Raw genomic sequence first — 14,541 nt, 5'->3', positions numbered from 1 at the left:
TTGGTCAACCTGACATCTGGGGGAGGGAGTGGGGAGAAGGAGGGGAAAAGTTTTGCAACTGTCAATGCTGAAAAATTGTCCATATATCTTGTAAATAAAAAGCTATAATTAAAAAAAAAAAGAAAATACAAAATGCAAAAAAAGAAAAGAAAAAAAGAAAAATGAAATATTGTAAAACAAATCAAGAATTAATCATCTGCTCTACTATTAGAAAAGGGAGTGTTTGAGAAGATACTTGGATAATTGAAGTTCTCTATCTTTACCCTTTGTTGCCTCCATTTCAGTTTGTAATGAGTTTCTTGGATACATTCATTTTCTTATTTTGTTTAAGTAGTCTCACCATAATAACTTATTACTTCTTCCATTGTTTCTCATTCAAATATTCCGTACTATGCTTTTCCTTTGTAGTTTGTGGATTTTTCTCTTGAATGATATTTGGTTCAGTTATTCTACCACTTCTATTTTATCAACTTTTTGCATGTCAAATTCTAACATGATCCTTATGCCTTAAACCCAAACCACTCTGATTCTCATTGATTAGCCTCTAGAGGTCCCAGGCCAAGCCTCATTTGGTCATTGTTTGGGTCTTGATTGAGTCAAGTTGAATGTAAATGAAAGCAGTCATTTCTGCTTTGGCCAGAAACCCTGTTTCCCTCCTATTTATTTATTTGACTAGGGGAAAGAGGAGACTCTTTGCCCAATTGATAACAAGTCTTAATCACTGAATGGATGATGCTTCAGTCAAACTGAGACCTGTTGAGAACATTAGCTTAAAAAGGCCCAGGTCTCCCATTGCCTCAAAAGCCATTTGCAGTTGTCCTAATCTATATCTAGCCACTAGACCTAGAGGAAAATGAGGCAGGAAACCTTGCATAGCCCTCTTTCACTTAAATCCACTTCACTTGGTATCAATGGTACCACCATTGGAACCACCAATGGTATCATCTCCCTGATACCAAGATCCTCTTAGAGAAAGGACAAACCCAGCATCTCTGAACATAGTCATATTCCAGTTACATATCATGAGAATTTGTAAGATTAAATTTACCTTGTGTTAAAATAATTTACTTTATTATTAGCCTAGATATCTAATATGTAAGATTTATTCCTGCCCCTCATTTTGAATAATTTTGTGTCGTACATGCTATTCTGTGTTATCTGGCTTAATGGATTTTTATGAATTATCTTCTCTTCCACTTATCATTTTCAATTTGAATTCTTTTCAGTTTCTCATCTCTATAGGCAAATATATATATATATATATATATATATATATATATATATATATATATATATATACATATATATGTATATTTTTAAAATAAATTTTTATTCTCTTTTCCAAGAAAACCATCTCTTAAAAAAATAAATAAATAAAAGAAGGAATAAGAAGGGAAAAAATGAGCAAAATAGACCAATTCTTAGGGAAAAAAATTTCATGTTATTTTTAATGTTCTGCATCTATGGACCAGAACCTATACCAAGACTAGTGGGGAAATATAGCTTCTCATATATCTGTGTTGGGGACAAGGTTGATCTTTAAAATTTCACTATATGTGGTATTGATTGTTTTACGGTTCTTTCTACATTGCTGTTAATTGTATAATGTTGGAATTTTTTTTGGAGGGGGGCACTGCTTATTTCATTTTATATCAGTCAATGTGTCTTTCCTTACTTTTCTGTATTTATACTGTTAGTTTTTTCTTGCAGCACAATAATATTCCATTACGTTTGTTTTCCCAGTTTATTTGTTTAATGGACATCTACATTGCTTCTAGTTCTTTGCTACTACTAAAAAGTACTGGTGTTCACATGTAAATTTTTATGGAATTTTTCTTTCAGTGACCTCATTAGAACATTATATCTTATAGTGAAATCATTGAATATGAATATTTTAGTCTATTTATATTACTTTCCAGAATGAATAGATGTCCAGTTCCATTAGCAGAGCATTGGTGTTTCTCTCTAAAGACAGCTAAGTGGTGAAGTGAAGACTCAAGTTTAGATGTCCTCTGATGAGTGTCCCATGCTACTTTATTTCTTTGCCTTTGCTAACACTGTGCATTATAATTAGACTAATCTCTCTTTTTGCTTTTAAAAAAATTCTTGCCCATTTTTAAAAGTCCAGTTCAGATGTCACCTTGCTATCTCCTCCAGGATTTTCCCAAGGGTTCTATACCTACCAAGTGCTAAGTGTATTAGTATAGTAACCCTTCCAGAAAAGAAAACAAGGTAAGTTTGTCATGGAATTTTTAATGAAGGGATGCTGGCCTCTAAGGAATCACTTTGTCTCTACCAGATCACAAGCCAATGAACCCTTCTAGAACAATTCTAGGATCTTGCCAGGGATTGACTTAATTTTCATTGGCCATTTGTTCGAGAGGCTCATAAAGCTGGAAGAGCCTTAGGCCATGCATTTAATAACTAAATCATTTTACTGATAAGGAAAAGGGGTTAAAGACTTGCTTAAGGTCACCTAAGTATAGTACTACTGTGGTAGGATTGAATCCAGGGTCCCCTGATGTCAAACCTAGTTCTCAACATTTGAGATAATATTTATCCACTTCAAATAATACAACATACTTTTTGATTTTGTTGTTGGGATTCATGAAAAATTACTGACCTGTAAGTGCTTTCATTACCAGGTTTGTACTTTTCACTGGACCAGGAAATCTTATACTTATTAATGGCAATTAGACACTTTATTATCTCTTTTATGTTTTTGAATTCTAATTCCGTATTAAAATTTTATACATTTACAAATTTTATAATTTCCAGTCTGATAATCATTCTCCTTTATAGAAAAAAGCAGCAGCAAAATAGGAATTCAGTAGTTCTTCCCTCGTATCTTTCTGCAACAAGTATATATCTCTCTTTCATATTAATTTTGACCCACTATAGCTGAAGAAATCCTTTTTTGTTGTTATTTTGAGTATTTATTGCAAACCTTGACTCTTTTTGGCTTCCTGGATCAATGAGGCTTTTCCTGTATTATTAAATATAATTTTTAATATTCATATTTGTTCCTCCTTCCGTGTTTTACACTGTCCTTCAAAAGTCTGAGTACCTTTGATGAGATCTCTTGTTTAGTCACATTGTTCTCTTTAGACATTTCCTTTGTCATCAGAATTCTGGAGAACTGCATAGTCAGTCAATCAATAAACATCTGTTACGTGTTTGCTATATGCTAGATACTATAAGGGCTAAATTTAGCTGGAGATGCAAAGAACATTAAAAATACAAAAAAAGTCTCTGCCCCTAAAGAATTTATGTGCCAATGCAGAAACAGCTTGTAAATAAATAGGTATACATTACTGTCACCTTAAAGCAGAAGGCTCAAGTGGCTTGGAGTTGGGAGATAGAAATAAAATCAGAAAGGCCTTCTTTGGAAGATGCCATTTGACTTGAGTCATGACAGAAGCCAGAGATAATCCAGAGGCTGAGATAAAAAGAAGATATTTAGGGTAGGGGTGGGATAGGGATGTCAGTGTCAGTGCTATATCATAGAGATGGGAAATAGAAGAATAGCAAGTAAGCTGGCTCCAGGTACCCTGTTGTGAATTGCATCATCTAGTTCTTCTATTTGGCCTATTTGGCGCAGACTCCATTATGTATTCTTACCACTGTGTTGCCTTATTTTTTTCTTGTTTATCTTCATTCATGTTTTTTCTCTTTATCTCCCTGTCCAATGTTATGTTCCTATGAGGTTCATAAATTTCCACAAATTAAATACTCCAATTCTCCAGTATGGTCTTAGGCAACTGTCCATTTATGTGTTGATAAAAATGATATAATTTGAATTTTAGACAATTGAATCATATTTCCCTAACATATTTTTTTCTTTTCCTTTATCATTTTTTCCTTTTCTTTTAAGTGGATAAAAGGCTTATGAATACATATTTTAAGTTTATTTTCTATATGATGGGATGTCCTTGTTACTTTTAATTCTTTGGTTTTTCAACTAATAGGTATAGAAAAGCTGCATAAAGCTGCTGACCATTTACTGAGTTAATGTAGTTAAGCTTCACTATATTTCAGAGGTAACAATGCTTTTTTACTAATCTTTTAAATAAGAATTGAAGAAATTAAATTTCTGACTTTTTTCTTCTCTTCACAGGTATGACTGATGGCAAGCATTGCACTTTCCCACATCTTCCTGGTAGAACCTTTGTCTACAATGCTTCCGAAGATAGATTGGAATTGTGTGTGGATACTGCAGGGCACTTTCCCATTGGTCCTAATGTTGAAGATTTAGTGAAAGAGGCTGCAAGTCAGGTTCGAGCAGAGACTACTTCAAGAAGTCGAGAATCAAGTCCATCACATGGTCTTTTGAAATTAGGTAGTGGTGGAGTAGTGAAAAAGAAATCAGAACAACTTCATAATGTGACTGCTTTCCAAGGAAAAGGGCATTCTCTTGGAACTGCATCCAGTAGCCCCCACCTCGAGCAGAGAGCTAGAGAAGGTCCAGTTGTCAGAAAACATAGTACCGCGACAGATTTTGCTTCTAGTTCTGCAAAACCAGATCCTTCTGTATTCACAGCACCTTCTAGTAACAGTGAGCTTATTCGGATAGCTCCTGGAGTAGTAACAATGAGAGACAGCAGGCAGCTGGATCCTAACTTGATTGAAGCCCAGCGAAAAAAGTTGCAGGAAATGGTTTCATCTATCCAGGCTTCAATGGACAGGCACTTGAGGGATCAGAACACAGAGCAGTCACCAACTGATTTTCCTCAAAGGAAAGAAGTTGTAAGTTCATCAACAAAATCTGGGAGTTTTCAGGCTGGCTTACCTGAATCTTTTACTGTAACTGGTGGTACTGAACATTTGAATGTGGAAACAACTGGTGGAAATGTGGCAAGTGCAGTAGGAACAACATTTGCCACAAGATCAAAAGCACAAAAAGGAAATTCTGTGGAGGAACCTGAAGAGATGGATAGTCAAGATGCTGACATGACTAATGCAACTGAGCCAATGGATCATTCTTGATTAGTGAGGGGCTTATAAGGGCAGAATGTTTATTGTGAATATGTAATGTTGTTGGCTGGACCACATACATGATTAGTCATTTAAAAGAAAAAAATCTTGTATGTATACTTCAAAGATTATATCTTGTTATTCAGTGCATGATAGCAAGTGTGTGATTGGCAATAGCTTTTAATATACTCCTGCCCAGGCTGGCTCTGAATTACCTGTAAATTAGTTATTAGAAGATGCACTGAGAATGAGTTTCTGCTATAGATGTGGGTAATTGAAAACTCTTTGTAATTTTAATTCCATGAGAGTCTTAATTCTTAAAACATGTGAAAGTTCTCTTGCTAAAAGTATCTAAGATTATTGAAAAAGCTAGAACTGGGCAAAAATTAAATTTGTTAAAGTTAATGTTATTCCAAATAACTATCCCAGACATTTATTATAGTGTAAAAATACATTTATGTAAATCTGAGAACAACCAGAACTGAACTGTATATTAAAATTCATAATACAGTATATTAGACACTTTATATGAACCTGACATTTCCTTAGATTTAAACACATTCATAGAGTATGTATTCTTGATTAAAATAACTTGGAAATAGGTTGTAATGATACACAGTTTTTTTGCCAGTTGAGCAAGGTTAAAACAAAAAAAGCTATTCTAGAATGATAAAGTGAATTTGATTCCGTTATGTTACTGTCTGAATCAACACAGCCAGTAGGGTGCTCTATTAGTAAGCGGTAGCATGTTAATATTGTCTGCTGAATCCTAAGCAAGGCAAATGCCACCTAATTTTTTAATCTCACAGAAAGGTTGGTTAGAGAGTGTTGTGGTAGGAAGTGCAATAGATAATGGTAGATAAGAGTTACATAATCTCCAATTTTCAAAATTTGTCAAGTCACAGAGAACTTATCAAATGAGAATTATTCTTTAATGAGTTGCTTTATTCTAAAAATTTGATCAATGGTATTTAACTTGTATATGCTAAGTGTCTTTGTTGAAATTTCTTGGAAGCAGGAAATGTTTCCTTTGTTTTTTTTGGGGGGGTGTTTTTTTTTGGGGTGCCCATAGGATCATTATTTGTTGGCTTCACTTGAATTTGTGATGCAAATTTTGCTGCATTATACCTTGAGCAACTTGGCATTCACTTAGTGTATTCATGAAATCTTTAGTGCCAGCTTCCTTGAGAAGCAGCTGTCGTGCTTATTCCATAAGACAAAGAATGTTTATCCTGACATGGTATTGCACTATTTTACCTCTTATTCTGCAGATTTGCATTCTGTTATGTGCATTTTGCTTTTACATTCTTCTTCTGTTCACTGAAATTGAGTTTGAATAGATGAAAGACAAAATTTATGTTAATAGTCTCTCCTCTAGAGCATTGAAGGCTTGACTCTTTCTGTTTGTACATGTAAAACGGGTCCCTGAAAATTATATTTTAATTTGGAAAAAATCCACAGGTTATCCTATCATAACTTTAAAATCTATTTTTTTTTTTTTTTTTTTTTTTTTTGGTCATAAGGAATTGAGGCACTTTAATGCTTCTCGGTTTAAAAAAAAAAGGTTCTCTTTGTGAAAGTACATCATTTGAAGTCACTTAATTTTGGAGAATCTGAACACTTTAAAACTAAACTGAGTGAGGTATGTTTGGGTTAATTTTATCAAGTTTATTTTTTTTAATTTGGAAACTTTCAGGTTTTTTGGTTTCTAAATTTTACTTAGAAGAATTTGTCTTTCTGCAGATCAGAGAGTAAGTTGAGGGAGATTTAAAACTAATAATTTTATAGTATGTATTATTTTTGCATAAAGTGTGAAATATAACCACCAAGTAACATTTCACATTTGTGTATAAGAACTCATGTATAAATCTACAGACTACAGTATCTAACCACAATAATTATTTTGGCTTTCTTGGTCACTAAAATGTACATTTCCTCTTCTTTTACCACAGGGAAACTGTCTAACAAGGTAATTCCTTGCTTCCAGGTAAATCACAGAATCACCTTTTCTTTAACACAAAAATATTTTCTTCACTTGTGACTTTGTGTGTTGGATTGATGACTTACAAATTCGGTTTGAATATAAAGTAAAACAAACACAAAGTTAACTTCTCATTAAGTTTTCATGCATATCTAATGTGAATCAGAATGTACAAGCCAAAGCAGGAGTTTGGTCATAATCTCAGACATTTTATTAATTTCTGTTGCTACAGCATGGCTGCTTACATTACACTGATGTATGGACATTAGATCAGTAGTTTGGGCTCTCTTGTGTTTAAAGAATAAAAAGCTTGGCTCTGAAGTGATCAGATTCCTAGAAATGATTTTCCCTCAGATGAGGTCTTGAATGGTATAGGTGCTGCCTGATAGAGATAAGCAAAATGACAGATCTTCACTAAATCTCACAGTAAATAGAGGTTCTTTATAATTATTTTGTCTCATTCTATTTAATTACAGTCATCCTTTTTCTTTTACGTGTACAATAATCAAATAGATTATTGTAGAATTTAGCATTGTTATCTTAGTCCTACCCTTTATGATAGCATGGGAATCACTGTAAATGATCACCAAATTTTTACTTTGTGAACTGGAAAGTCTTGCAGTGGTCATTGCATTTTTATGTCCTCTTAGAAGTTATGCCATAACTTTAGGTTAACTTTTCAAACTAAGTTTTATTTTACAGTGTTTAGTTTGGTTTAAAATTTTAAATTAATTTCTACATATTTTCCCTTTCAGTTATCTTTCTTATAGGTAAACTTATCATGTTTGTTGTTAATGGTCCAAGTTCAGGGATATCTGAAAACAACCAGAATATTGGTAATGAGTATGGGGAAGCCAGTTGAATTTTTAAAATTCATATATAACAACAAGATTGCACGCACAATGCCATGTAGGAAAATATCTATTATTAACTGAATTTTGAACTATGAAAAGATGATACATTTAAGAATAAGTTTAAAAGCCTGAAATTTATTGTTTTTCTTTTCACTATAGTTATAATATTCCTTGGGAAGTTTCTAAGTAGGTAAGAAATTTAGCAGCTTTTGTTGGCTGTGGAAGATATGAAGATAACTTCTTGCTTTGCAGCAGTATAGGGGTTGATTGGTTGGTTGTCTTCTCCCCTCCCCCAAATCTGCCTTACTGCTTACCATTGAGATAGAATTGAAAAACAGCAGATTTTTTGGAAACTTTGAAAGTACCAAATTTAATGGAAGGTGAGCAGTAATTTTTTGCAGGGCATTGTACCTCAGGGAATATCATTTGGTAGTTTCACATACCAGTCAGTATTGACATCTGTTGAGCATCACTGATATATCATTTGTTAGCTATAAAATGGAGAAGTTTATAACAGTATTATTTTACATGGTTAATTACTCATATAAGCTGCTAGCCAACATTTTTCTATAAATTAACACTTAGGAATGTCTGACTCTTTAGGCACAACATTAACATGCCACTTCTCATATTAATCATACAAAAACATGACATTGACTTGAACTTTTTATTTATGCAATTATAAAATCTTTATTTTTTAAAATCATTATATCATTTTGTTTTATTCAAGAGTACTTTGATTTGGTTCATTACTAAAATACTGCAGAGAAGAATTTGAGATGAAAAAAAAATTCTCAATTTACATTTGGGTTACGTTTCCCCCTTGGGCCAAATTTTACAACTTGAATTTAGATGGCCTTTTAAAATTATTTATAAAATTTAAAATTAGTAACAAAATAGATATTCTGAAGTAAGACTGCTAGTGATTATTAGATCAGTTTTGCTAAATTATTTTGTTCTAATGCCCATCATTACTAATTCTGTAAGAATTTTATTATTTTGAGGACCAGAAGACCCGGAACTGTTGGTTTTTTTAAAAAATCATCATAGTTAAATGTATGCTTAGTGAATAAAATAACAAAGGGTACTAACAACATGAGATTTGCCAGATAGCTTAGCAAGTTCTGCCATTTTTGACAATACATAGAAGTGTTAAATGTTTTAATTCATATGTTTAGGATAATAAATCGTGGGAGTTTTAGCTTTGTTCCAAAACAGCAGGAATCAGACAAAATGTGAATTACTGAAGAAAATGCCATTACTTGTATATTTGACATTGAATTTTTAAAAATTATGGAATCTTTATGCTTTTATATTACAATATTAACATGATTATTGTCATGTAAAAGAAAAGGAAAACTAGAACTTTTTAGTTGATGTTATTTTTCCTTGTCAATATCAGTTACTTAGTATTTTACATTTTAAGATCTTGCATCCTTTCTAAAATTCAGAATCCCATTTCTGAGCCTTTATGCCTGTGGTAGAGCAATAAAAGACTGAAAAGGTTATTAGTATTTTCAGGTTTATTTGACTTTGAGGATTATTGCCAAGAACGAATGAGTGCACTTTTTGGAGGAAAATGTTATTTAAAATATGTATAAATAAGAAGTCATAGTGTATATATTTAGAAGACAGCAAGTGCTTTAAGTGTTGACTAAAAGAAATTAGCATAGAAGTTACACCATCCCTCACAGCACTGATTGTTATCTAGCACGTTTTGATTTGTTTTATTTGTGATTGCTGTATTAATTACATTTGGGTTTTTTAAATCTGTAATGTAATGATAGTGTATTATAACAGTATATAGTGTACCATATTACACTTCACTGTACAGTATTTGGAGTTTTCTTTGGTTGCTATATTAAAATTATAAGTTAAAACATGCTGCTTTTTTCCCCACCTTCTCCACATTTCACAAATTTTGGTAATCATTTTTAATTCTTAAGTTTCCTTGGAATTATGCCTTAATATGTGATAGATGAAAACTATTTGAATAATCTGAAATAATTGTTACTGCATCAAAGGTTGTTTTATATTTTTCTGTAAGTTAGGTATTATAAAGAGACAAATATTTAAAACATTTTCTTTCTAAATGCAGATCTAATTGTTGAATTTTTAAAATCTAATTTTTAAATCAGGAGCAAAAAAAAGTTTAGCAATGTAGCCATAAAATATTGGTAATATTGGCTCTGAAATACCACACAATAGCAAAGACAGTATGCTACAAAGCAAGGAATTCTTAACCATTTTTGTGTCCTGAACTCTTGGCATTGTGATGGAGCTTTTGAGCTCTCATCTCAGAATAATGTTTTTAAATGCATAAAATAAATTAGGATAACAAAGGAAACTAGTTAAAATAGTTATAAAAATATTTTTAAAAATTTAATAGACTCTAGGTTAATAATCCCTGCTTTAAAGTAAGGACTTTGATTTTGTGTTATTTTTTTTTATAAAACTTGATTAGACATGAAAAATTTTCAGAATGTTGCTATGGAATTATTAGGCTACATGTTTTTCCCATCTCAGCTAAACTGAATCCTGCATTTGTCTATTTAAACAATAACAAGTTCTAAAATACATTAGAATAATAACGTTTGATAAGTTAATTTGCTGCCTCCGATTTGTTTTGTATGCCCATCAGAATAAATAGTGCAATAGTGTTGAGTTAGCATGTTTGATAAAGTAGCAATCATAGGGAAATAACTTATTCAAATCACTTGATATTTCATTAAGCCTAAAATTTTATTTAGTCATTTATGGTTGATAATTATTAGAATAAAGCTGATATTTGATGTATCTTCAAAAATTTATATAATGGTTTTATGACTGTAATCCTTTACCTTTTTCTACTAACTAGAGAAAAGCCCATGACTAGTTAAGCTCACTTAATGAGAACACAACAATAAATGTCAGAAGCATGGGTTAGATCATTAAGTGGATCTGTTAGCTTTGTTTTATGGCTCTCTTAACCTAGACCAGCTGCCTTACCAATTGGTCATTTGGTATCCTATTCAAAATCAGTCTGCCAGTTAATCAGGCTTTAAGAACCTGCTATTTGTCTCAAAGTGGGAAAAGGCTAACAAGACAGTATAGTTGGATCAAAAAAACTTATCAGCTCAGAGGACACATATATATATATAATGGTAAGGAAATAATTTTTCCTTGTAACTATATATTTCAGATCTAGTTGACCATCACCTCAGGGACCTCATTCATTTAAAAAACAAAACAATAAAAACCCCCCATAAAAAACAAAAATTCTCCTGGTACCTGAAGGAATTATTTTCTTATCAAGATAACATTGTATATAGTTTTCAAAGCAGCAATGTGAAGATGCTTAGACTTTGTGGTGTTGAAGTTTTTTCATATTAAACCCAGGGCTTGGCCGGCTTTTTCTTTTCTTTTCTTTTCTTTTTTTTTTTTTTTTTTTAAATAATCATTGGCCTGAGGTCAAATAAATGTGTGAAAATCTCAGAATTTATGTCAGGTTCACATATTGGTCAGTTCTGCTTGCAGGGAAAGAAAAATACTACAAAATGAGGCTATAAAGTAATGAATCTTGCTTGTGGACTGTCATTTATAATTTTCTTAGGTGAACACGAACTTGGTAACATTGTTGATAGACTGGAACAATTACAAGAAACATGCTATAAAATTACTCCTTGGTGGTGTTTTTATGGCTGTTCTGTATTAATATAAATGATAATGTGTTGCACTGATGGGTAAGGAATGAAATAGGTGGTATAAGTCCTGTGTAGTTCAATCTCAACTTCTCTTGTATAACATGCTTAAAGGAATATATAGTACCCAAATTCATTAATAAGCAATAGTAAATATTAATAAGTTTGTCTCAATTTGCAGTGAATAATTAGACTTAAAATATAAAAAGAAAAACTGATGCTAATTGTGTATTCATAAGCCAGTGAGTACATGAATTATGTGCATTATTTTTCTATAATTCAGATTTACAGTAATAAGCCCCTTTGTCTACATAGTTGTATAGTAAAGGGGTGAAATCTTATACAGTTCTTTGTTCTTGTTTTGCAAATAAATAGAAAGCTATGGCAGGTCATTTTGTTATTAACACTTGCCAAAAGAGATAAGGATTTACATGAACTCTCTATACTAATGTTATAGTTCAAGATTCTGTAATTTGTCAACTTCACGTCCTTAGGACACTTAGAAGTGTCTGAAAATCACACTTTAAATTATGCAATTCCATATATATATAGCTGAGGCTATTGGGGTTAAATGACTTGCCCAGGGTCACACAACTAGGAAGTATTCCATGTCTGAGGCTGGATTTACAATTATATTTTAGACTTACTTTAATCTACATAAATTTGGTGCAATTCTATTTTGCAGACCTAGGGAAAATTACTTTTTATAGCTTTTCTTCAGCTTCACTTCCCAGCATCTTGTAGCCTTTTCACCTTGACCCATTCTTTTTTCTCCCAATAATGGGCAGCTTCATTTTCTTCATTTCTCTTCCTTTTAGGAGAGGTTGTGAACATCTCAGGTATAGAGTATAAATTTGATAATCAATGTTTAAATTCACCTTCATATTAATAGTACAGATTTTGGGGATTTTAAAAAACCTATTTTCTATACTAAATGGGGCTATTGATCTTTTCCCCTCAGTAATGTTCCCAGGAGAACTTAATTCTATATTCTGCATATTATAAATATTGATAATTTTATACAATTACCCATCATAGAGTGTGGTCGTCCTTAAAATATTTTACTTGCCTAGTAAATGTATTTATAAATGCTTATGACTTTAGTTGAGACAAATAACTTTTTAGAAAATCCAGTAGGTATTATTGAGCTAAGATTTTTAGTTTCTCTTAGTGGAGCACAGTCCACTAAACTTTCTGGGAAGGAACTTGAGACTTTTGATTCCTAAGTAACAATCTCTTTAATGGTTTTGGTGTTGTGAGAAGAGTAGCTTCACAAGACTTTTTAAAAATGTACAAAAACAAATATGATGAACCAATTTGCAAATTTAAAATAATTCTGTCCTCAAATTTTCTTATAAGAAATTTTCCCATTTGTTAACTTCATAGCATTCATCATCCCCTGACTGTTTAGTACTTATATGTGTTCATGTCATTATGTCTAGCAGGAATATCCCTAACAACTAGCACAGTGCCTTACAGATAGTAGGTACTAAATGTTTATTGGATGAATAAATCACTTTCTTGGGATTTTGATATCTGTATTCTTTTCATGCCAAAAGCATGTTTTTCTTGTGATAAACCTTAAATAAAAAAGGAGTCACTTAAGAATTATAAAATTCTCATATACTCAAAATTGACTTTTTCACTTAAAAATTAAACTATGAAAATTTCAATTTTAATCCAGCAAACATTTGTTAAATGTCTATTATGCACTAGATACTGTGATAAGTGCTAGAGATTAAAAGATAACTAAGTAATTAAATGGAGAGAGAGATAAGAAAATATAAGTATGGTTTAAGGTAATATAAACTCAAATAAGATATCTAAAATTCTACAAGAAAATAGGCAGAATAGGTCACATTGAATGGGAGTCTAAAAAATTCTTCAAAGGTACCACTTCAGCTGGGCCTTGAAGAATTTCACTAGATGGCAGTATGGAGGGAATGTTTCAAGTATTGGTGATAATTTGGGTAAATGCACAGAGAGCAAAAGGCAACTGCTGGTAATTCAGTTTGGCTGAAAGGCAGATTGTGTTCAAAGTAGGTTGGAAACATTCTAGAAGACATGAAATAGCAGTTCTATGGAATTTGCATTTTATTCTTCATGCCACAGGATTAGGGACTATTGAGACACTTTGGGCATGGAGTAAGTGAGATACATGGTTATGTTTCCAATGACAATTTTTTTTTAAATAAGAGTTTTTCTACTCCTAGTAGGTTGATAATAATTGTCCTAACCTACTGAGTAAAATCTCAGTATCAGCAGGGCTTACATGTTGAGTGTTAGGCTTTAGATGAATGACATGATTAATATGTACCTTTTTAAAGATATGGTAACTTCAATCGCCTACTTAATAGATATAGCTTCAGATTTTCTCTAGTAATTCCTACTACCTGGAAACCCTTATCACTTTTTAACTAGTGGATAAGATTATAAATTTGAGATTAGATGGATGGATTGTGGCTAATAGAGGAAAAAAAAACAAGTTGGGAAAAAGTCATAACAAAAATTGACTAATAATGCCCCTTCATGTTTTTAAGTTAATTTGTAAAAACATGTTTCAAGTATTATGTCCTGAGGACTGTAGGACATAAGACTGAGACTCCTGTCATCTTGCCCTCTTCCTCACAGATTGAAATCTTAACACTGAACATGCCCATTACGACCAAGAATATTACAATACTAATTTGGGGCTTATTAATGACTAGAAATGAAAAGGAATAGCAGAAAATATGGTAGAGGAGTGTACTCCAACTGTTTAGAAGGTATTGCTCAGAAAATTGAAGGGCAATAAATAGTAAGACATTCTTTCCTTTTCCTTATACCTAGTCCCATTTCCGCCTCTGCCAAAAGAACCCTTATTCACTCATTTGAAACCATGCTAGACATTTATGGGGAAGAATTTGGTTATCATCTAATCTGTGTTCTATCCCAAAGGTATTGTAAAGAAAAAAAAAGTTGTTGAAAGACTGTTTTGTGTCTTGATATGTAGTGTCTGAATTTTAGAGAAAATGAATGTCAGGAATGGGGGAAATAATAAAGGTCAAGGGAT

General features: G+C 32.2%; 1 protein-coding gene across 1 annotated transcript in view; it reads left to right on the top strand.

Annotated features, from left to right (window-relative positions):
* VCPIP1 (valosin containing protein interacting protein 1) overlaps positions 1-10,615 on the top strand; it is a 37,363-nt gene extending 26,748 nt beyond the window's left edge. The window contains exon 3 of the mRNA XM_074278810.1: positions 4,118-10,615. Within this exon, the coding sequence (XP_074134911.1) occupies positions 4,118-4,986 (869 nt within the window). The 3' untranslated portion in view covers positions 4,987-10,615. The remainder of the gene's footprint in view (positions 1-4,117) is intronic.
* Positions 10,616-14,541: the final 3,926 nt, after the last annotated feature.

This window comes from Sminthopsis crassicaudata, chromosome 1 (assembly GCF_048593235.1).
Source record: "Sminthopsis crassicaudata isolate SCR6 chromosome 1, ASM4859323v1, whole genome shotgun sequence".
NCBI classification, from domain to species: Eukaryota; Metazoa; Chordata; class Mammalia; order Dasyuromorphia; family Dasyuridae; genus Sminthopsis; species Sminthopsis crassicaudata.
This window is presented reverse-complemented; position numbering and strand designations above follow the sequence as displayed.